Source organism: Artemia sp. Qi Xiang Cuo, chromosome 5 (assembly GCF_049724085.1).
Source record: "Artemia sp. Qi Xiang Cuo chromosome 5, ASM4972408v1, whole genome shotgun sequence".
NCBI classification, from domain to species: Eukaryota; Metazoa; Arthropoda; class Branchiopoda; order Anostraca; family Artemiidae; genus Artemia; species Artemia sp. Qi Xiang Cuo.
In genome coordinates, this window is record NC_142798.1 from 71,234,663 (window position 1) to 71,260,602 (window position 25,940).

The 25,940-nt window shown below is 34.0% G+C and overlaps 1 protein-coding gene across 1 annotated transcript in view; it reads left to right on the forward strand.

Moving 5' to 3' along the window:
* Positions 1 to 11,062: 11,062 nt before the first annotated feature.
* The window catches only part of LOC148952476 (deoxyuridine 5'-triphosphate nucleotidohydrolase-like), a 30,222-nt gene continuing 15,344 nt past the window's right edge, over positions 11,063 to 25,940 (forward strand). The window contains exons 1-2 of the mRNA XM_089088968.1: positions 11,063 to 11,174; positions 17,650 to 17,787. Of these exons, the coding sequence (XP_088945094.1) occupies positions 17,655 to 17,787 (133 nt within the window). The 5' untranslated portion in view covers positions 11,063 to 11,174; positions 17,650 to 17,654. The remainder of the gene's footprint in view (positions 11,175 to 17,649; positions 17,788 to 25,940) is intronic.

Here is a 25,940-nt window from a genome sequence, read left to right on the forward strand (position 1 = left end):
CCCCTGCAACTTTGGGGAGGGATGCAAAACAGAATTAAAACAATAAAACAGAGAAGGACGTATGATCAATATCTAGAGAACAGCTTAGAGTATTAGTTGAAAATGACGAGGAATTTTGAAGGGGATGTAGAAAAGCTATCGGAGGGAAACCTTTCCCTCTTGCCCTTTTCAGATGCTCCAATTCCTTTGTCACTGATCAAAACTTTGGAAAAGTAATTTTGTACTGAAATGTCAAAAGGTATAGCAACTATGCCCCCAGGGGTGCGATACCGCCACTGCCACAGCTTCCAGAGTAAGGAGTGTAAATTATGCAATGATTTTTTTTAGATACAGGATTTTTTGTAAGAAAAAAAGGGGGGGTATGATTGATTTGATACGTGTTCAAAAAGGCCAAGGGTAATAAGGTGAAACTTTGGAGATTGTTGAGTTGCATGCTAAACTGAATCTAAAGATACTATGAGCAATCTTTTCATCAAAAACGTGTGTCTGCAATATCACAAGGACAGCTGAGGGCACTAAGTTTAAACCCCCAGGGCATGTTAAGGAGGATTTAAAAACGTCATCAAAAGGCAACCAGTCACCATCGGATTTTCTATTTAGCTGCCCTCCCTCCAAATATATCTGATCAAAATTTTGGAAGAGCCATCTTGTTCAAAATAGTAGAAAAGTCAAATAGCTACACTTCTGAGAAGTACTTAACCCTACAACCCCTGGGAACGGGGTTGTAAGTTATATCGGTTGCCCAATTATTATATTAATTAAAAAAAACTTTTCGAAAAATAAGTTTTTCAAAGAAAAGTAAATTCCATTTTAAACTTAAGCTCAGGAGATACAAATACGTGTTAAAAATTCAAACTCAAAACGACCAGAAATTACTATTAAAGAATAAATGAAACCCAAAACGAACAGAAATTAAATAAACAATCAATGTGAACAAACATAAAATATATTATAATGTAAATGAATAAATAAATCTTAAAACGAGTGAAACTTAAATTGAATATGCAAATCAAGTTTGAATCGAATAAAAATAACTACAAACAAGAGTTTGGATATCACCTCACTGCAGAAGCCTAAAACCTGCTGCGTCATTGCCGCCTTACTGAAAACTATATGATTCTTGAACAGTCTTGGAAAGTATAAACAAAATCAAATTGAATATTAGATATATAATGATATTAATTATTGGAAGATCCATCAGTTCAAGATTTTTTTTCACTGTAAATTTTATTTTCATTTTCAATGCTGTAAGAACTGAAAAAGAATAAATATGTAATATACGATTAATTAGTTTTCAATGAAGCGCCAATGATGCAGAAGGATTTAGGTTTTTAAAGTTAAAGAAGGGGGCAGTATCCAATTTTTTTTTGTAGTGAAACTATACTCGTCTTGACTAATCTTGGAAAGAACTAATAAATCAAACTGAATATTTGATGTATAATGATATTAATTGCTGAAAGCTCACCATTTCAAAATTTTATTGTAATTTTGATATTTATTTCAGTATTCAGTACAAAAGAAAACATTTGTACTATAATTCGTTTTCAGTAAAGCGCCAATGACGCAGTAGGTTTTAGGCTTCTGCAGTGAGGCAATACCCAAACTCCTGTTTGTAGTTATTTTTATTCGATTCAAACTTGATTTGCATATTCAATTTAAGTTTCACGCGTTTTAAGATTTATTTATTCATTTAATTGTATGTTTGTTCGCATTGATTGTTTATTTAATTTCTTTTCGTTTTAAGTTTGATTTATACTTTAGTACCAAAATATTTTTTTTTTCGTTTTAGATTTGATTTTCATGTTCAATCGAAGCATTACTCGCTTTAAGATCTATTTATTCATTTATATTATTATTTGTTGTATGTTTTTGCTATGATTTTTTATTTAATTTCTGTTCGTTTTGGGTTTCATTTATTCTTTAATAGTTATGTCTGGTCATTTTGAGTTTGAATTTTAACACGTATTTGTATCTCCTGATGTTAAGTTTAAAATGGCCTTTACATTTCTTTGAAAAACTTATTTTTCGGAAAGTTTTTTTTTCAATTAATTTTTGTTCCTTTTTTTATTCAAGTTTTTATGGCATGGGGGGGGGTTGCTTACTGTCCGATTATTCTTGACTTTAAAAAACGGATCTAGAACCTTCAATTTAAATCGAATGAGGCTTTTTTCAAAGTCTATACCATTACCTCTTTGATAAAAACCTTATATATGAACAATAAACAGCTTGCATAAGTTGTGGACAGCGATTGACAACAATGAATGGATTGAAAAAATAGCTCCAATAAGAGGGTTTAGACCATTTCCCTTGCTGTCACAAGGGGATCAAGACTGTTTGGAATTGACCTTAATAGGATTTTGTGTGCTAAAGCAATTTTGAATCTATCACAGAGTATGTATTTTAACCTTATAATCGGATAATTATAATATATTTACAATGTGTTCTTCCCATAAAAAACATTACCTTATTAATGTCGTTGGGGTGGGGGCGGCGTACTTGGCATAAAGAAGAAAACTTTAGCGTAGACAGTAGGAGAGAGGGAGGGTGAGGCTGGAGATCATCCGATACGGGGCGGAACTTCACTTATCTCCTTTGTTTCAGATTTAGGAGATTTGACAGACTCATTGGGCAATAGAATGTTGGACCGTTTGAGTTGTGGAAGATGTTAAAATACTCAAAAATACTTTATATTTTCAGTTATTGCAGGATTAATTTCATAGATTGTGGAATGGTGAGCCCCCTGGACCATCATTTGGGTGAGCCTCAACTCGTAATATTCAATTTTGATTAATTGTTCCGTGTTATGTGCATATATCATTCTATATATGTTATTTTGAGTTATACTTTTATCGCATTGCGTTCATTTTTAAGCCTTGAGATGAAAACTGAAACCTTAGCTTAGACAGGGGTGGGGGGAAGTCTCCCCCTCACATGCATAATTGAGCAGCTTTTGAAAATGTCTTTTTTCAAAAGACGCGAACAAAATCGTCTAAAGGAACCTGAAGTGCTATCTCTGACATTCTCGTTGATTCTTTATTCCCGTTACTTTTAGATGTAAAATTTAGAATATTATTGTATGAGTTTAGTCGTCCCCCTCCCTGAAAAATTCAAATTTGGAAAACCCACCCCTGGGAAATTCTTCCCCCTTCAAAGAACATTTTCTTTTCCTGCTGATAAATCCCCCGCGTTAAATTCCACCCAGCAGAAAGTTATTTATTAATTTACATTAGTATCAGCACTAAAATTATTTATTAATTTATATTAATATCTATTGTATGTTTGTTTGCATTGATTTTTTACTTAATGATTGTTTGATTGTTTATATGCTTCCAGGGCATAACTTACAACGCCTTCCCCCGGGCCATGGTGAGCTTTGTCGACACTGGAGTTTTTTGTTATCAGAACTTTGAACTATTTTAACAAAATTTATGTCTCAAAATTTTTATCTGATGCATTTAGGGCGTAGAAGGGGGGGGGGGGTGCTAGTTGCCCTCCAATCTCTTTTGACTCTTAAAAAGTGAAGAGAACTTTCAATTTCCAATTAAATGAGCCCTCTCTAAAGTTTATACGAGCATCCCTTCCATAAGAAATAATGGGAAGATTCGGAGAATCCTTAAATTAAAACCCTTGCCCTGAGGGCTTTGGGGGAGTTGTCATCCTCAAAGACCTAATTTCCAGAACTTAAAATTATGTTAAATAAAATAGTTGTCTCAAAATTTTGATTGGATATGTTTGGGGTAAAGGTGGCGTGAGAGGGGGTTAGTTGCCCTCAAGTCACTTTCGACTATTAAAAAGGACACTAACCCTTAGAATTTCCAATCTAATGAGCCTTTTTTGAAGTTTCTACGACACCGCCTTCTATAAAAACCTAATATACCCCCAGGGTATGACTTAAAACCCTTGCCTTGAGGGTTTTGGGGGAGTGTACTCGTCAAAAACATATTTTCTATCTGAAAATCAACTACGCTGAAAAAAATGGGTATCTCAAAACTTTGATTGGATGTGTTTGGAGGAATGAGGGGCGTGGGGAACTGGGCTAGTTGCCCTCCAATCACTTTTGACTATTAGATTGGGCACTATCCCTTTGAATTTCCAATCGAATGAGCCTTTTTGAAGTTTCTACAACAGTACCTTCTATAAAAACCTTATATGCCCCCAGGGCATAACTTAATACCTTGCCCTGAGGATTGTGGGGGAGTGTCCTCCTCAAAAATATATTTTCTATCCGAAAATCAACTACGCTGAACAAAATGGCTATCTCAAAATTTTGATTGGATGTGTTTGGGGGAATGATGGGCGTGGGGGGGGGGGGGCAGTTGCCCTCCAATCACTTTCGACTATTTCCAATCAAATGAGCCTTTTTTGAATTTTATACGCCACTGCATTAAATAAAAGACTCATATGCCCCCATGGCATAAATGCAAACCTTTACCTTTAGGTTTTTGATGATTGTCCTCCTCAAAAACAATTTACTATCTGGAAATCAAATCTTAAGAAAAAATTGTATATATCAAAATTTTGAGTGTCTGTATTGGGGGGACGGAGCGGCGTGGGGAGGGGGGCTAGTTGCCCTCCAATCACTTTCGACTATTGGAATGGGCACTATCCCTTTGAATTTCCAATCGAATGAGCATTTTTGAAGTTTCTACGACAATACCTTCTACAAAAACCTTATATGCCCCCAGGGCATAACTTAATACCTTTGCCCTGAGGGTTGTGAGGGAGTGTCCTCCTCAAAAACATATTTTCTATCTGGAAATCAGCTACGCTGAACAAAATGGCTATCTCCCAATTTTGATTGGATGTGTTTGGGGAAATGATGGGCGTGAGGAGGGGGGGGGGCGAGTTGCCCTCCAATCATTTTTGACTGTTAAAAAGCACAATAGCCCTTTGAATTTTCATTCGAATGAGCCTGTTTTGAAGTTTCTACGACAACACCTTCTGTAAAAACCTTATATGCCCACAGGGCATAACTTAAACCCCTTGCCCTGAGGGTTGTGGGGGAGTGTCCTCCTCAAAAATACGTTTTCTATTTAGAAATCAACTACGCTGAACAAAATGGCTATCTCAAAATTTTGATTGGATGTGTTGGGGGAATGACGGCGGTGGGGGGGGGGGGGGGCTAGTTGCCCTCCAATCATTTTCGACTATAAAAAAGGGCACTAGAACTCTTGATTTCCAATCGAATGATTCCCCCTTGAATTTTCTACGACGACCCCTTCCATGTGAAGTGCCTCTGGGAAAAAAATAATAATAAATAAACAAATAAATAATAAAACATTGGAGGAGTTGGAATATTTCAGTAGTGTTTTGTCGTGGTTTACCTTTTCACAGTTACATTCTCTTGATTTTTCAAAGTTAATTTTGAATTTCTTTCGTTGAAATGCAAGAGTTGGAATATTTCAGTAGTGTCTTGTTGTGCTTTTCCTTGTCACAGTTATATTCTCTTGATTTTTCAAAGTTAATTTTTGAATTTATGGTCTTTACTATAGGCAACGCTACAGCGTTGCCTCTGATACAAGGTTGGCTATTGGAAAAAAGGGCATATTTGACCCTGAGTCTCCAAAAAGGTTAAGAAAAAGTGTTTTTGAGGATTGTCCTCCTCAAAAACATATTTTCTATCTTGAAATCAACTACGCTGAACAAAATGGCTATCTCAAAATTTTGATTGGATGTGTTTGGGGGAATGATGGGCATGGGGAGGGGGGCTAGTTGCCCTCCAATCACTTTCGACTATTGGAATGGGCACTATCCCTTTGAATTTCCAATCGAATGAGCCTTTTTGAAGTTTCTACGACAATACCTTCTATAAAAACCTTATATGCCCCCAGGGCATAACTTAAAACCTTGCCCTGAGGATTGTGGGGGAGTGTCCTCCTCAAAAACATGAGTCTCCAAAAACGTTAAGAATATTAAGATAAAACTCTAAGAAAATGCTGAGGGGGAAGTCAAACAAAATAAAAGCTTACTGTATGCCGGAGGAATTTCAGAAGGACGCAATAAGCAATATCTAAAGAACAGGAACGATGGGTAGTCCTCCCCTCAATTTTTTTAAGATACTTCTCTTAACACTGAGAGATATTTTAAGAATCTATTTTATTCGAAATAGTCACAACGTCTAAAAGTTATGCCCCTGGGGATGCCATGCCCCTACAGCACCCGCGGCAAGGAATGTAAAATGTGCATTTTTCATATTTTACATGCAGGATTTTTCATTAAGAAAGGGGGGGCTGATCCTGGGTGTGTCCAAAAAGGCTAAGGGTGTTGAGGTAAAATTTCAGAAAATGTTGAGGAGTATCTGGAGCTAAAGCAAAAGAAAATTTATGTATCCAATTTATCAGTAGGACCTATTCGCAATATTTTAGGAGTGGTAAGGGTATCAGCTTGAAACTTTTAAGGTCGCTACTACTACTGCTACTATTGCACCCAACTGCAATGAGACTGGCTGTGACTGGAACTCTGACTATTTCCAACAACTTGCAACCTCGACGGCGATTGCTTGCAACTGCTACTACATTTACATGAAATACTTTTATTGAATGCTGAGGAGGATGGTGAACTTAAAAACTTTACTACTGAAAAAACCTTACTTTAATATTTAGATTTTTTAGTGAGACTTTGAGTTTTTAGTGAGATTTTTTAGTGAAAAATCTTTGATGTTGAAATTGGGAATGTTGAAAAAATTGAAACTTTGACAATCAAAACGAACAGAATTAAAAAAATTAAATGAATTAAAAAAAACTTTCGAAAAGAAGTTTTTGACTTAAATTGAATATTCAAATTCATTCAATGTACATTATTCATTATTTTATAATAATATAATAAAAATACAAAAAATACATGTGATATTTATCACATCAAATTATATTACAGATCACAATAATAAATATAGAACCGCAGATTTCTGAATCTAAAATGTCAAATAGTTTTAACTATTTGAAAAATTTAAGGCGGAAAATTTAAGTAAGTTGTTTGTAAATATACTATTTAAACTTGCTTTGAATAATTAGACTATTGAACAGTTTCTTGACTTGTGGAAAAGATCGGACTTACGACAGTTTACAGAATGGTGTTTACAACATTCCTTGCTCTTGTGGAACATTTCATATGGCTGAACTCACCAACAGTTTATAGCTCACCTTTTTTCCCCCAAATACTTTTGAAATAGTTCAAGAGTCATAAAACTATGCCTCCGGGATTTATACACATACCTCCAGTCTCCGGAGCAAGGGTCATAAGCAATACGGTTTTCCCCTTGTTAACATATAAGGATTTTTATCGGGATAAAGGTCATGTTTGTTCATGGGTCTATAAAAAGGCTTAGGGTATTAAGGTGAAACTTTAAGGAAATATTGAGAGGGATGCCTAACGAAACAAAAACGAACTATGTGCTTTATAGTTGTGAAAAGAAAATATCAGCAATAAATAAAAAGCAGCTGAAGGCATTAAGTTGAAAATTTCAAATTATATTGAGGAGATGTTGCATATCATTATGTATGCCCAATATCATTTTGTGTATGGGTAAATACACATAGTCTTTGATATTGTGTCTGAATCAAAAAGTTGAACGAATCCTTGTTCTGAGTTTTATTTTAATGTTTATAAACAGTGTGCTAAACCAAAGTATTTAGACTATAACACTTTTTCTTTTGAAAAGGAAAAAAGCATAAAAGAAGCGGTGCTAAGTAAATACAAAACAAAATACGAAGAGTTTCACAAAATAGGACCAGAATTTTGCTTCAGTATTCTATTCCCTTATATTGTTGGAATTTTACAACTGAGTGGCACTACAGGTGTTTTTGTTTTCATTTTAGTCTTGGTCTAAAAAAAGCAAAAGAACAATCAATATTTATAAAGGCAAACTGAAACATTATAGTGAATTATCCTCCTAGATATAATTCAAACACTCATAAAATAATAGTTACCGTCAAACCTAATCTGACACTTCATTAGCTGATATTGAATCAGTGCTCCAATTAATTATTATAGATCTCTGTCAAAACTTTTAAGTTTAAGTCATCTACAATTTTAACAGGAAAAAGACGCCCAAATTTCGTCAAAAGTGAAGCGATTTCGGCTACTTTGTACGATAATTACAAACAAGTGTTGGTTTGAAAAATCAAATTTCTCGCAAAATTTCAAATTTAAGAAAATGAGCCAAACTGTCCTGAAATTCAAGAAGCTATCTTCTCATGCCTTTACACCCGGAAGAGGATCTGCTTTTGCTGCTGGGTTGGATCTCAAACGGTATCAATTTTCGACTGATTATGATTTAGCTAATATTCTCTTTCTGAAGGTCAATGCTATCCAAATTTAATGGTTGCCACCATGGCAATCTTCACAATTGTCATGAGCCTCGTAATCTTCCCTCGTACCCTGATTTAGCACTATTTTATGCTATCACTTAGTGTTTTGTCTGTCTGGGCTGAATGTTCCTTATGATTTGCCTTCAGCCTTGACCTTGTGCATCCAGAGTGCCTCACTTTACTTTACCACCCTTCTCCCTCCGAATATTCAAATATATAGCCCAAATTATATATTTTACATGCATTTTTCCATTTATAATTTTTTCAATGTTGTTTCTTTACTTCTTAAATCCATTTGAGGGAAAGAGTGACAAAGAAGATTAAAAACAGCCATCTAAAGAGTGCTGAAACACAGATGCTTCCCTAGTGGTACTCAGGATCCTGTAAGTACAAAATAATACATGAAGAATTTATAAGTTAGTCTGTAGACTTTGTTTGCAATTAGGAGACCTGGTGAGGGTAACGTAATGTGAAGTACTTTTAAGAAAGATATGAAAAAGCCCTGTATGTATATTTGTAGCCCTGCTACAAAATAAACTTCAACTGCTGGGTCAATGGGCTGAGGCCTGGCTTCTTGATTTCAATGTCGCCAAGTGCCATATCACTCACTTTGGCAAACATAATACTTGCCGCTCTTATTTTTTCTTAGACCACCCACTCTCCTCTGTAAATAATGCGCAAGATCTTGGTATCACTATTGACAATGATTTAGCCCAAGTTTGAACTAGTGGAAATGACAAGCATGTCATTTCCACTTGTTCTTCTAAAGTCATCAGTCTTCTTTATAAGGGGCTTGTGCATCCTAAGGTTGAAGTTTGAATGTCACTTGCCTCTCCATATATTAAAAAATATTTAAAAGTTCTTGAAGATGTGCAGAGAAATGCCACTATAGTGATATATGGCATACAAGAGCTTTCCTATCCTGTAAGACTATCAAAGTTGAATCTCCCTTTACTTTTATACTGGAGAAACAGAGAGAATGCCATTTTAGCCTTTAAGTTATTGAGGGCTAACATTCTCCCAGCAATATTCCATACTGTTAGCACCAATTCAAGAACTAGAGGTCATCAACTGAAACTTGTCAAGCAGTCTACAATGTCTAGAGTCTGTACTCAATTCTTCTCAACACATATTGTCAACAATTGGAACAAATTATCTAATGAAACTGTTACTGCTGAATCCATTGATGTTGTTAAACAAAGGCTAGTTGCTGAGTGGTCCTCCAACGAGTGTAAAGTCAATTGGGATGCTATCAAAGATGGAGCAGCACATGGTCCCCAGTGATTCTTGCATCTAACTAGTCATCATTCTGGAGCTCTAAAAGGAGAAATTCTTGGATTACCCCTAGCTGCAATTTAAGGTAATAAATATTTAAGAATTTTATGTTATTTTCAGATGTTTATAGTGTTTCCTTCTGAGGAGAAGCTATTGTACACTAGAACCCAATTGTTTTCATTGCAAAGTCCTCCCCCCTCCAACTAGACAAACACATACCCCAGCTGGTATATCTTAAGTGAAATGAAATATTCTTATTACTACTTGCTTGCTGGTTTGCTGTTAAATCAATTTGAAGAAAGGTAAATATATAATAAATTCCATAACTGAGTCAGAGACTAAGTGAACACCCTACTTGATGCTTTTTCATACTCTATCCAATTAAAATAATTCCTTCACTGACAAGTGCACTTCCCCCCTCATTGTTCCATATATATCCCACAGATTTAGGTTTTTACACAACTAAAAAAACACAAACAACAAGATTCTAACTTTAAAGTATAACATAGTATGTTTATTTACTAATCATATTATTATGTTTGATTTCATTGTTATCTGACCTACATTCATAAATCATTTTCAAATAACAGGGTAAGACCCAGGGCACTCATACAGTGCTGCATGTATGTCAGATATCTCAATTAAAATGTATTTTTCTTAGACATATACAACATGCTCCTAGTCTTGGACATGATGCAGATAGGTTTAGATAGTTTGGATCAGCTAATAGTTAGGACTAGACTAGCAGGGATTGGCTTACTGCAATCTTGCAAGACTTAAGGTTTTTTCAATATTTAAAATTAGACAAAATTACCCTGCAGCTTAGCCTATTTAAATACAATTCTGTGTCATGGCATTTTTCTTAGATTAAATCTGTCAAAAATTGATTTGTTCTGTGATTTGGATATTTTTGCATAATTCCAAGATTTTCCAAGATTAGGCTGAAGTTTCAAATGTATGTCTGAGATTAGGATCCTTTGTTGTTTTTCAGTGTATTTGAAATTGTGAGCATCATATAGGGTTAAGATATTCAAGCTAATCCTATTACTAATTAAGAAATTTTTGTCAAACCCAATAGTGAAACAATCCACTTTGCATGTGATGTGATAGAGATTTTACAGTGATTTAACTGTTGGAGTAATTATTGGCTGTTTGATTACAGGGTATCATACCCTCAAATGAAGTATCATACCTTCAATAATGAACATATAAAATTCTTTTACAATCAAAAGTAGGTCTAGTGGTTTAGACCAGTCAAAAATCTCATTCACAAAGAATTGGTAAAATTAATGTACAATGGAAATGCATCTTATATTTAGTTGCAAGGTAAAATTCAGGAGCTAAGTCTATTTCTTTGCTGTCTCAATAATCTGTGAATAAACAAAATTAAATCTGATTTTTTTCAGGCCTAATGATAATCTTGTTGTGTCACTCCTTTTCTGAAGAAAATATTTGGGTAAAATTCTAGAAGAGCTGAGTTTTGCCATGTTGGAAGATAGCTGCATTAGGAGTAGGCCTATGACACTTTCAAGAATCAATTCAAAGCCCATATTGTACCCAGGAAATGATTTTACCAAGTCCTTGCTTTACTTGGTAAATTAATAGTAGTTTTGATAACTTTTAGGTAGATGATGAACACATCACTCAATCCAGGTTCCCACCAGGTAAGAAAAAATCACTAAAATCCTGAAGAAAATCATAAAATAATAATTTAGCTGCTTCACCAGACAAAACTGTTTGGATTTGAAATCACTGGTTTTACTTGCTTTTTAGATTTTTTATCAATACAATTAATTTTTTCATTGGCAGGTTTAATACAGGGGTGCCATTGGGAAGGGGTTGCTATAATTTATCTAGCTTTTGAAAAATACCCAAGTTTTGGTATTTTATTTTTTTTTAAACAAAATATTGCCCTGAATTTTGAAAAATAAATTTTTGTTTCTTTATAAAATGAATTGAAAAATAAATCATTGATCCACTCCCTGCATTTTACTGAACTATCTCCCTGGTCTAACCAAAACAGTCACTTTTCTTTTTAGAAATTTTTCCTTGTCAATTAAAATCCCCAGTTGTTTCCTACCAATTTAGAAACCAATTCTTTTCTATATTCTAGTTAAGCTGGCATAATTACTGGAGCACCAGGATAGGGTTTAGAAAAATATTTTTTTTGGAATGTTTTCATTTAAAAATGCCTTCTTTTTACTATTTTCAGAGGCAATGCCATTGCATTGCCTATAGTAAAGAGCCATAGTGCTTCAATGTTATCTTATTTTTTTTTTTTCCAGAGGCACTTTGTATGGAAAAGGTGGTTGTATAAATGTTGGAGGGGGGCTCATTTGATTGGAAATTTGAAGCTCTATTGTCCTTTTTAAGAGTCAAAAGTGATTGGAGGGCAACTAGCCCCCCACCACCACACCCTCTTTTCCCCACATTGGATCCAATCAAAATTTGAAGATAACCATTTTGTTCAAATAGTCCAAAGGTCAAATAAATATACCTCCAGAGTTGACAAAACCCTCCATAGCCCTTGTTAACATATAAGGTTTTTTGGAAGGGGTGATCTTATAAACTGTGGAGGGGCTCATTCGATTAGAAATTGAAAGTTCTATTGGCATTTTTAAGAGTAAAAAGTTATTGGAGTAAAACTAGCCCCCCCCCCCCACGTCCATTTTTCCTTAAACCCATCAAATCAAAATTTTGAGACAAACATTTCGTTTAAAACAGTCCAAAGTTAAAATAACTATGCCTCCACAGTTGAAAACTGCCCCCCCCCTCCACCCCTGATGCAAAGGCGGTAAGTTATGCAAGTTGCCTGTTGTTAACATATAAGACCATTCAGAGACAAAGCTATAGCGTTGCCTATAGTAAAGGCCATACACCGCCAATGTTTTATTATTTATTTATTATTATTTTTTATTTTTTTCCAGAGCCACTTCATATTGAAGGTGTTGTCACAAAAACTTCAAAGGGGGCTCATTTGATTGGAAATCAAGAATTCTAGTGCCCTTCTTAAGGGTCGAAAGTGATTGAAAGGTAATAAACACCCTTTCCACGTCCACCATTTTCCCAAACACATACAATCAAAATTTTGAGATAGCCATTTTGTTCTATATAGTTGCTTTCCAGATAGAAATTATGTTTTTGAGGAGGATACTCCCCCCATAACCCTCGGGGCAAGGGTTGTAAGTTATGCCCTGGGGGCATATATGGTTTTTATAGAAAGCTTTGTTGTAGAAACTTCAAATAGGGTTCATTCGATTGGAAATATGAAGGGTTAGTGCCCTTTTTAATAGTCAAAAGTGATTGGACAGCAACTAACCCTCTTCTCATGGCCACCTTTTCCCCAAACAAATGCAATCAAAATTTTGAGATAGCCATTTTGTTCAATGTGGTTGAAAATTCTGGAACTTAGGTCTTCTGGAATCAAGTGTTGTCCTGGGGGCGTGTATGTTTCTTATGAAAGGGATGCTCGTATAAATTTAAGAGAGGTCTCAATTTATTGTAAATTAAGATTTCTAGTCCAATTTTTAAGAGTCAAAAGATATCTGAGGGCAACTCGCCCCCCCGCCACACACACACACCCTTTTTTACTCAAGCCTATCTGATAAAAATTTTAAAAGAGCCATTTCATTAAAAATAATTTAATGGTCAGATAAGAAAAATTTCTGTGTCAACGCAACCCCCCATGGGCTGGAGGCAGGCGTTGTAAGTAATGCTCTGGGGGCTTGTATTGTTTTTATGGAAGGAATACTTGTATAAACTTTGGAAAGGGTTAATTTGACTGGAAATTGAAAGTTCTCGTTCACTTTTTAAGAGTCAAAAGAGATTGGAGGGCAACTAGCCCCCCCCCCCCTCCACGCCCTAAATGCATCAGATTAAAAATTTTGAGATAGATATATACTTAAAAGTTGTTCAAAATTCAGATAACAAAAACTCTGGTATTAACACAGCCCCCAGGGCCCGGGGGTAGGCGTTGTTAGCTATACCCTGTGAATATATAAGATTTTTATAGAAGGGATGCTTGTATAAACTATATAGCGGGCAAATTTTATTTGAAATTGAAAGGTGCAATTCACTTTTTAAGAGTAAAACGTGATCGGAGGGCAGCTACCCCCCCCCGTCCACACTCCATCTATTTTTTCTCAGACGCACTTCATATAGAAGGGGTCATTGGATAAATTTCAAAGGGGCTAAAATTTTTTTCAGTTTTTTTTTACATTGATACCAGTTTTGATAGTTTGATGAAGATTTGATTTTTTGTTAAAGTTTGATTTTTAAATAAGGAATTTTTAAAAACTTTAAACATTTTGCAATAAACAAGTAATAAAAATTATTAAAAAAAAAACTTTAAAAAAAATATTTTTTTCAAAAAAAAAGTAAAGGCATTTTTAAACTTAAGCCCAGAAGATAAAAATGCCTGTTAAAATTCAAAATAAAAACGACCAGAAATTACTATTAAATAATAGATGAAACCCTAAAGGAACATAAATTAAATAGACAATCATAGGAAAAAACATACAACAAGTAATAATATAGATGAATAAATAGATCTTGAAGCTATTAATGCTTAGATTGAATATTAAAAAAAAGCTTAAAAAAAAAAAAATAATTTTCTATTTAATTATAAATGAAAATTAAAACAAACAGAAATTAAATAAAAAATCAATGCAAACAAACATACCTTAGATATTAATTTAGATTAATAAATAAATCTTAAAACGATTGAAACCTAAATTGAATATGCAAATTAAGCTTGAAACGAACAAAAATCACTACAAACAAGAGTTTGTGTATTGCCTCCTTCTATCACTGTAAAAGTCCAAAAACTACTGCGTCAGTGGCGCTTTACTGAAAACTATCTGAGGATTAAACAGTATTGGAAAGTATTAACAACATCAAACTTAGTATTTGATATATTATTAGATTATTTTTTGAAATATCCATCATTTCAATAATTTGTTTCAATCTAAGTTTATTTTTGTTTTAAATGCTGTAAGAACTGGAAAATAAAATATTTGTAATATAATTCGTTTTCAGTGAAACGCCAATCACGCAGTAGGCTTTTTATTTTTATCAAACAGTTCGTGGTAACAAACTGTAAGTAAGGAGTGACCCAGCTCAATAGTAACCATAACTCTAAAAAACGTGATTTTGATACCAATAGATACATCAAAAGAATCAGATTTTAATACTGATTTCAAATATATAAGTTTCATCAAGTTTAGTCCTAACCATCAAAAGTTACGGGCCTCAGAAAACTTGGCTGATTTTCGTAAAAAGGGGGAAAGACCTTCTAAAAGCTATCACAGACCCCTGAAAATCACACCATCAGATTCAGCTTATCAGAGAACCCTACAGTAGAGATTTCAAGCTCCTATCTGCAAAAATGTGGAATTTTGTTTTTTTTGCAAGAAGAATAATCAGGGATGCATGTTTATTTTTTTTTTTTTGTTTTTATATTTTAAGGGGTAATCGTATCGACCCAGTGGTCCTAGAATATCGCGGGAGGGCTCATTCGAACATAAATTAAAAGTTTTAGTGCCCTTTTTAATTGACCAAAAAAAATGGAGGGCAACTAGGCCCCCTCCCACGCTCATTTTTTTTCCAAAGTCACCCGATCAAAATTTTAAGATAGCCATTTTGTTCGGCATGGCCGAAAATATAATAAATATGTCTTTTAGGATTACCTAATCCCCCAAAGTCCCTGGGGAGAGGGCTGAAAGTTATGAACTTTACCCAATTTTTACATTTAGTTTTGCTTATTGGGAATTATACCGACTTGTTCTAGGGAGATTTTTTTCTGGAAGTGGGGGGGGGGTCGGGGTTATGGGGGCGGTTCTGTCCAGGGTGGAAGTGTGCAGGGGGGTCGGGACAGGGCGCGGAAGGGGGGGCCGGGTTTCCCTGCATTATTTAAAAACTGTCAGAAATTAAATAAAAAATAAGCAAGTTTTTCAACTGAAAGTAAGGAGCAACATCAAAACTTAGAACGAACAGAAATTATTAAGTATATGATTGGGTTCGAACCCTAGTTAATACCTCGCTGTTTAAGCCTAAGATTTTTAGTACTTTTATAAGAGATACTTATTATAATTAACGGCCTGTGTGATTAAGGGTCATTTTTAAAAAATTGGAAGAAAATTCGAACTTTAGCGTAAAGAGCGAGGTACTGACTAGGGGGCGAACCCCCTAATATACGTATTAAAAACATATTGATATAGAAGTTCGTTGCGTAAGTTAATTCGTAAGTTACGTATATATTTATTACTAATATGAAAGGGGCTGTCCCCTCCTCAATGCCTCGCTCTTTACGCTAAATTTAGATTCTTTCTCACAACTCTATCTTTTAAAACAATAAAAAACTTTAACGTAAAGAGCAAGGCGTCGAGGAGGGGACAGCCTCTTTCATATACGGAATAATTTCTGTTCGTTTTAAGGTTCAATGGTGCTCTTTACTTTCAGGTAAAAAAACTTTTTTTTTTTTTTTAATATAATTTACAGTTAAGGAAGGGGGCAGTATCCAAAATCTTGTTTGTAGATAAACTATATTTGTCTTGAGCAACTTTAGAAAGAACTAATAAATTAAAATGAATGTTTGATGTATAATGATATTAATTTCTGGAAGCTCATCAGTTCAAAATTTTACTATAATTTTAATATATTTTCAATATTAAGTACAAAATAAAATACTTTTAGTAAAATTGGTTTTCAGTAAAGCGCCAATTACGCAGTAGGTTTTAGACTTTTACAGTGAGAGAAGGAGGCGATACCCAAACTCATGTTTGTAGTGATTTTGTTTGTTTCAAGCTTGATTTGCATATTAAATTTAAGTTTCATTCGTTTTAAGATTTATTTATTCATTTACATTAATATCTATTTTATGATTGTTTGCATTAGTTGTTTATTTAATTTATGTTTGTTATAGGTTTTATTTATACTTCAATAGCAAAATATATGTATTTTTTTTTAAAGCTTGATTTTTAGATTCAATCTAAGCATTACTCGTTTTAAGATCTATTTTTTCATTTAAATTATTATTTCTTGTACGTTTCTTCCTATGATTGTTTATTTAATTTCTGTTCATTTTAGGTTTCCTTTGTTCTCCAATAGTAATTTCAGGTCGTTTTGATCTTTAATTTTAAAAGTTATTTTTATAATCTGAGCTTAAGTTTAAAATTGCCTTTAATTTTTTTTTTGAAAAACTTATTTTTGGGAAATTTTTTTTTTTAATTAATATCAGGAAAAGAGGGTGTGTTTAATACTGGATCTCCAAAAAATCTTAGAGTATCACAGTGAAACTTTAAGGAAATGCGGAGAGGGATGCAAAACACATAAAACGCAATTTGTCCTTTCTTGTTATGAAAAAGGAATATCAGCAATATCTAAGGAACAGCTGAGGGCATTAGGATGAAACATTCAAGGTGTGTTCCTACCCTCTCCTTGCCTTTTTATGTGCCCGCCCTCCTTTTTTGATTGCATGACTTTTTGTTAGGAAAAGGTAGAATGTTTGATTTTGACTGCTCTTAAAAACGTTATGTCGTTAAAGGCAAAACTTCAGAGTCTGGTGATGGGCATGCTTAACTAAATCAAAAGATACTATGTGCATCCAGTTTTTTCAAAAAGACATATTTGCAATATCTCTAGAATGGCTGAAGGTATTAAGTTAAACAGAGCATGTCGAGGGGAATATTGGAAGATGGTGAGAGGGCAACCAACCCCCCCCTGTGCCGTTTTTAGCTGCAATGGCCCCGAAGGCATCTAATAAAAATTTTGTAATAGTCATCTTCTTCAAAATTGTCGGAAAGTCAAATAACAATGCTTCCAGGGATGACAAAACCCCCACAACCCCAAGTGCAAGTGTACATATATTACATAACTTAAATATTATATATTACAATGGAGGCAACTTATGTATTACACAAGTTGCTCTTTGTTTATATACAAGGGGACATTATAGACAGGACTTTAATTCACTCCTTAAAAAAATTTCTTCTAAAACAAATCTTGTAGTATTATGGTGCTATGACTGTGTCTGAACTATGCTTAGAATTGATGAATTTCTGCTTTTCAGCGCATATGACTATGAAGTCCCCCCCCAAATCAAGAGTCTTGGCTAAGACAGATATTCAAATTCAGGTGCCTCATGGATGCTATGCCAGAATTGCTCCAAGAAGTGGTCTTGCATTTAAATATGGGATAGATGTTGGAAGTATTGATTTAGTTGTAATCTAACCCCATGTAAAGCAATAATATATTAGAGTGTCAGTGCGTGTATGTCAAATTACAAGAGATGGATGGGAGGGGAGTTGGTTCTGTTGTGATTGGGTAAAGTACAAATGAACCGTTTTTCAAGGAAATTTTTGTATGACAATTTTATTGTTCCTATCCCTCCTGCTCGCAAGTATGCATGGGAGCAGGGGAAAGGTACGCTAGAGGGAATCTTCACTCTATAAAAGCTGAGCAGTCTCTGTAAAAATCCAAAAATTTTGTCATAACAAGAACCTTTTTGGTTTCATGCCTGTATACAGGTCACATCACTTTGATTAGTTATTTCGGGATATTTTTTTTCTTTCTTTTTTTTGGGGGGGGGGGGGGGATAGGAATGTCTGTAGACCCAAGGTTTTGAATTTTTCTGGAGAATCCTTGAGCGCATGGCTGTTCACTGTAGCTCAACTATAGTATACTCTAGTTTAAAAAAAAGAATCAAAATAGAGGTTATTTAATTTGAATGGGTATGTAAAAAAGGTAGGCCTATATTAAATATAACTTTGTATGGGTATATAAAAGAGAGTATGCACTTTGAATTCTAGTTATTTTTTTTCTTGTTGTGCAATAATACTATTAGATTAATGGATGACAGAATATTGGAATTGAATAATTTTTCCGGATATTGTAAAACTGTACAAATTTGCTAACAAAAATTCAATCCGTCTTTGAACTTGTGCTCTGTGTCATAACGGTGTTTGCTGAGAGCGCTTCTGATTTTGCAGGGAGTGCACATGTGTGACAAGAACAATAAACATAATAAAACCTTTTCATTTTTTAAGATGCCAAACAATTTGTATTGAAATTAAAGGCAATGCTGAAAATATTTTATTTTCTTGAATTTTTTGTTCAGCCCACAAATTCACTTTCATTTGCTCTGTTACTTTCTGAGTGAAAAGCACCAACAACAAGATGGAAAGGTAAAAATGGAATAGATGGTAAAAGATGTATTTATATGTAAAACATATAAAAGATACGTATGCATATATGAAAAATATATGTATCTATAGCTAAAGATACTCGATTCGAGACTAAATAATGCTTAGCTCAGATTTTATATAGTTTAAGTGTCTTACTCATAGGATTTTGAAGATTCTGGGCTTTTGCCCCCTGAAAAAAACCCTGAAAAATAGAAAAAAACGATTGCTATCTAAAATAGCCCTAAAAAGCATACCTTTGGGCATCTGCTGAGAATTTAGAAGTGCAACAACACTTTGTCTAGTAATATTAAATTCTTCAAAGTTACAGAATATCATGATATAAAATAACGTTGCTGCATTTAAAAATGCTATGGAGGTTGATTGCAATAGCAGTTTTGATTCTGAACAGGTCACCAACTGAAATTTTCATTCCCAGAATCGAAGTTCTGTATTCGTTTTATTTTCATTAAGTTTGTCATCACTCTTCATTGTGACTGAATGTGAAAAATAAACTCAAAGCACAATATCTAAAAAAACGAAGCTTGGAACTAATATAAGAACTATACACAAACACTAAAATAATCGCTCCAAATGACTCTTACACTCTTCAACCCTTGGAAAAGAAATGAAGAAAATGGACGGAAAATGCTACTACTACTACTACTAACAGCTCATCATAGCCACAAGGCAACTGAGGCCAACACTGCAGTAATTGCTCTAAACTCTTCTCTATCCTGTTCCGAGTTTGGCTTTTCATTCGCTCCAAGAATTTTCCTTAAGTCTTTTAATTGGTGTGAATTTAAAAATATCCTGGACGGGGGAAATTGAATATCCAGTAAACAGCCTAAAAGTGGAAAGAACTAATAGACATACAAAGAGGCTAGGATTGAGCCAAATTGATGGGTAGGCATTTTGTATTCTATGTACACAAAGGTCTCAAAAGTGTGCCTACTGAGGCGCATTAAGTAGAGAAAGATGAGGGCTCCATATTCTTCTGACCACTTCGTCTAGAAGGCACGGTCGCAGTAACCTGGGAGAGAGTTCATTCAATAGGAATTTAACATAAAAATGATATAATAATAATAATCATAAATATAATCATAAAAATTTTGTATTTCTGAAACTGTTAGAGAAGCTGAAAATCAGGAAGTGTACTTAGGTTCAGAGGGGGCAAAAAAAGTCGTGGGGAGGCAACCCTCCCTATAGTAGTTAATGTCTCTACTTAATAACTCAAAAAATCCATTGGTTTTGCCAGCATTTTTTACCTTGGACACCTAAATAAGGCGCATAACCTAAATCCTGAAGTGTTATATCTTCCTTTGTTGTACCATAGTCTCCCATTGAATTTTCTGTGCTCCTTAGGACGAAAATTCATTGAAATAGTCCATAGAAATGGTAATGAAATGATTCACACCAAACCACAAACTAATTCTTCTTCGTACCTTAACCTCAGCAATGTTATCCTTGTACATAGAAAACTCTTTTAAATTCTTGTCTGGCATACCATATATAAATAGAACAATCACTAGAGCATTCAGCTCAGACAGATTTCTGTTCATAATATATGCAACTGAGGGCTGTATTGACTCTTATTATTCTTAGCTTACTAATATCGTCAACGCATGTTCTATCTTGTGTAAAACTACACTGTTCTTCTCTTAAACTACATCTAATAATCTCTTAATCTTATACGATATGGCGTGTAAAATAGTTTGCTTTCTACCAGAACCATGCTAATTAATGCCTCTGTGGTCACTATATTTGCTGCTGCCCCCTTTAAAAGGTTTTAATTATAATTTTCCGGAAATTTCGTGGTACTTCTTCCTTATCAGAAATCATATTTATAATTTTTTGTCTGTTATGCCTGACTTCACAGCCCAATTTATTTGAAAAACTCAACTTAGATCATGTCAATACCCGCCTCCTTATTATTTTTGCCGTATTTTAATAAATCTTATTTAACACTAAATCAACGGAAATTCTCACGTTAACATGTCGTTAAATTATCTTATTAACAAAAAAAAAAAAAAAATCCGAGGGACGTAAATAGCAAATTTGAAACTTAAAACGGACAAAAATTATTAATTAACAGTATATATAACATATATAAATAAAACTATTAAAAATAAAACAAAAAATAATTTTTAACAATGTTTTTAGGAATATAGAAAACTTGAAAACTATCGCTTTACTGAAAACACAAAAGTTAAGTATTGAAACTAGGAATATTGATTTGGTAGTTAAAAGTGAGTATCTAGTCTGACAACAATAAACTAATCTATAAAGTTTTTCTTTATAGTCTTACACCAGCTGTGATATCAGTAACTCTCAGTATACAGAAATATTGGATTGACTTATCAGGTAGTATTTTGGTCTTGCCAGCTATAATACCAATAGTGAATAATATACAATCTTAAATCTTAAGAAATATAATTAAACAATGCTTGAAATGAAAATCAAACAAGATATAATATTAACTCTGGAAATCCGGTTATTTCTTTCTATACAGCAGTGAATTTCTAGCTATTATACAAATCCTAAAGCTAGTCTACAGTCTCAATACAATCAAGTTGGCTTTGCTTTGAACTTGTGTACAAACTATTTATAACATGTCCTTTTCAGAAACACAACGAGAGCCAGTCATTTAACTGAGATATTGTGCATAATTGACACAAAATTAAAAAATAAATAAATAAATAAAGCAACAATCCAAAAATACTTTATTTTTGTTTCGTAAAAAGTGTCCTTAATTGGTTTGCTTTTACTGTACCAAAAATACTATATTATTTTGTATTTTCAGGAAAGCGCTAGTTTTCTATAATCCTAGAAACATAGGGAACATAATTAGTTGTTTTATTTGTACTAGTTTTATTGATATATGTTAGTTCGGATTTGAATTAATAATTTTTGTACTGTTTAACTTTAAACTTCGCTCTTTAAGTCACTTGTAAGATATTTCTTTTTTTTTTAAATTAAAGTTTTATATTTTTTTATTAAAATTTGATTTTGAAACAACGACGCCATAATCTTTTTTTTTTGTTTATACGAGTAATTTATTTTCTTTTTAATTTTAATGTCAATCCTTAGTTTCATTTTAAAAATTATTTTTAATATAATTTATGATCATCACCGATCCAGGGGAGATAAGATACCCCTAGTAAATACTGCAGAAAGGACGTCCCTTCCCCTCAATTACCGCCGTTAGAACTAGCACATAGGCTTCATCACAGAGTGAAGTTTGAAGGTTCAATTCAAAACTGTTGATCATTCAAGCTTAATTTTTGGTAGTTTTAGTTTAAAAGTTGTTAGTTTTAGTTAATTTGTTTTCGCAATAATCTTTTACTTTTAAGATTAATAGGCGATTTATGAAATTTACTAAGATGGCTTGGAGGGGGATTATACGTGAGGGGTTCTTATAAACCTCCAGTTAAGGGCTTTGGACCATAATTATTGCACGGGTACAGTTTTGTACTTCCAAAATTTTCAACTTAAGAAGTGACACCAAAAGTGTTGTTTTTAGTGCTATATCTCACTTAGGAATGGTAGAATTGATAAGAAGCACGTAGATGTGAGCAAAAGTTTGTACTTGCAGATGGCGAAACTTATATAAACCACGTAAAGATGAGAAACAGATTTTGAATGAGCTCTTAAGCATCTCTCTATGATGTTCTAGTACCCCGCTCGGCCTGGAAAAAATAAGAAAAAAATTTTTTTAAATTTTTTTTTATACTTTAATTAATATGGGCTATGGTTCGATATTTACTAGGTTCCAGCTAATGTTTCAACAATGACAAAGAGTTTATTGCAATTGGTCCCATGAAACTAGCTAACATTGACATCTGTGAAATCTAATAGATGGTAGAATTTGTAAAAACCAAGTAAATATAAGCAATAGATTTTATTTGAGCAATTATGAATTTATCTACTTTGGGGTGGGAACCGGATACCGTTGATGTAGCTTCATGGTGAGAATACTTTTTATGAAACTTACTAAAGGGGGGGGGAGGGGGGCGGACGGTAGGGGGACTTGTAAAACCTCCAGTTAAGGGGTCTAGAACAGAACTATTACAACAGTACTTGTGTTGTACTTCAGAGCCTTTCAACTTAAAAAGTGGCGCCAAAAGTGTTGTTTTAAGTGATATATCGCACTTGAGAAGGGTAGAATTAATAAAAAGCACGTAGATATGAGAAAAAGCTTTCAAATGAACAATTAAACATAAATCTTAAAAGTTTTGCTAGCCCAGTAGCCCAAGCTTTTCCACTTGAGACAGGGCACCAAAAGTGCCGTGTTTAGTGCCCGTTATAATTTGCAGATGGTTGAATTTACATGAATAACATAGATAAGAGCAATGTCATTTATATTAGCTATAAAAAATATTTCTACGATATTCTGGTAAGCTGCTAGCGCCACCCCTTGAGAAACGGCACAAAACTTGCCATTTTAGTGCCATATGGCACTTGCAGATGGCGGAATTTATAAAAAGCACGTAGATATAAGAAATATCTTTTGAATGAGCCATTAAGCATCTCTATGGTGTTCTGGTAACCCGCTAGGCCTGCTGAAAAAAAAGAAAAAAAAGGGAGACAGATCAGTGTTACCAAAAAAAAGTGATTTTCCTTTGTTCAAGGAGAGGGGCTGTAATTTCCCTGAACATGGTTTTCGACCATGCTGATTGCAATGGTACACTTTTTATTTTGATCTGACGTTGCGAGGGGTTTCAGTTTTCTTTTCGAAGTAAACGAAACTTTATTTTCGCAATAAACTTTTATTTTTAATAATAACTTAAATAATATTTACAAATCCTGATTCATTGTCAGATGGCTTTTTTTCCACTAGTTAGTTTTTTTTTCAAAACGCGCATTTTAACTTTTGGTTACTATGGGCTGTTGTTCGTTCTTTACTAGGCTGCAACTACCGCTGCAACTATGATTATTACGGCGCGTAACTGTATTTTACAGATTCTCTAGAATTATGACCAAATTCTGCATTTAACCTGTCCAGAATTTTCACTATGATACTTTTTCTGCCATCCTTACCTCTTTTTGTAGCAAGATCAGTCACACAGGAATTTCCTGTTCAAAATTTTTCTCTCTTTTACCAAGCTTGAACTTTTTCGTTAATATTCCTACTGCTTCTCTAAACTTCTACCTCAAAACATCAGCTGCTAACTCAGTGACTATTTTCTGAAATTGTTTCATCCACCGTCTACGTCATTATGTTCTATATTTTTCAATTTAATATCCGATTGGTCTTCGAACTGTCCAATTGAATTCTCATCCCGAAAAACTATGAGCGTCATAACTACATGACGAACTACAGAGAACTACGTTCTCTAATCTTCTACCCCAAAACATCAGCTGCTAACTCAGTGACTATTTTCCTGAAATTATTCTTTCCGCCTTCTACATTATGAAGTTCTAACATCAATTAATTTAATGTCTGACTGGTTTTCGAACGTTCCTGTCTACTAGCGGGGGGAGGGGTTGCATGATGTCATATATACTTTAGTCACCCTGACGAAATTATATATAATATAGAAATTACATAAACAAATACACTTTTTTTTAATTATTCATAGATCTAAACGTTAGATTTTTACTGAGCCCTTAAACAGCTTCTCTATTATGTAATAATGAATTTTTGTGCCAAAAAAAGAACCCATAAAAAATATTTTATAACATAAATGATAAATCTTTTAAAATATGTTTTCTTTTTAGGTTTTTAAAAGGGGAGGGTGGGGGCTGATAATCTTGGGATAATGGTTCTCTGATATCAAAATTTCAAAGATATACTGTTTTATTTCGAACCGTTTTCAAGGTCTTTTTTAAAATTTCCGAAAATATGTTTTCGCAACAAACTTTTACTTCTATGATGAAACCTAAATGGTTGTTACATTCTTCATTCAACTTTAAATGTTTCATTTTTCTCACCTGACTGATTTTTTTTTTCTAAACTTGTTATTTAATTTGAAGCTATAAGGGGCTGTGGTCTGCTCTTTACTTGGTTGCAGCTATTGATGCAACAATAATTTCAATCAGAGCATCCCTATATTCCCGAGCGTCCTAAATCAGTTCCTCCTGTATCCGATTTGCAACAATATTTCAACAAGGTTTGCCATCATACCAACGTTCATATACTATATTAACTTCTGAACCATTTTTAATACCATATACCACATTGGTTATAGCTAGAATATTGTATTTTCAAAATTGCTATAGTCAATTACTATTGCTATTCCGTGTTTCAAACTGGAACAAGCTAGAATGCACTAGATTTCTATTCATTCCACAACCTGGGTATTGAAGTCCCCTAACAAAAATACCACATGTCTACTAAGCATGGTGTTCATTTATTCTGGCGGCTGTATGGGATATTCATCCGAGCTACAACCGCTTCCGTCTCTGGGTTCTACTGGGCCATATACCACTATGATTGATAGCTTGACCTCTTTTGTCATAAAATTTTCGACCATAACTGTATGAATTCCAACCTATCAGCATAAAGAGAACTTAGAAGTTTGCCCTTCCATCATTAGTCCTACTCCCTGTCTATGCACCCTGTCCTTCCCATCTGAATAAAAAAGTCTATATCAACAAATTTCAGATTTCTTATCCTTGGGAGATGATTTCCCAATGTTCCTAAGAAGTTCAAATCAAGGCGCCTGAACTCACTTGTCAAAATATCAATACGGTAGTTGCCTTTCACGGTTGTATCGTACCATGTAACAATTTTTTATAAAATTGTTAAAATGATTAATACTTCAAAAATGGAAAACAGTCCAACCAATGAAGGCGAGAGACCACCAACTCCTTTTAAATGTCACGCAAAGGGCTCAAGCCGGTTTCTGGCTGGATAACAAGATATCCCTGAGGACTTCCAGTTGAATTGTACCCCTATTTGTCCCTAAATTATTTTCAGCATATCTTTTTCACGAAATTTGTCCATACCTTAGTTGTTAAACATAGTTGTACACAAGTCTGACCGTCTGGGGGAATTAGAAGATTTTCTTAAGGATGGAAAGGGTCCAAACACGAAAATTGACCTTTTAAGTCATAATATTTTGATTTCTCCTCCTGGAAGGGGAAGGAAGGTACTTTGGAAAGATAATCAGTTCTTGTTCAGCTCCCGTGCTTTGAACATCTATCCAAATAAATAGCATTTGTAAGTGACAAAAAG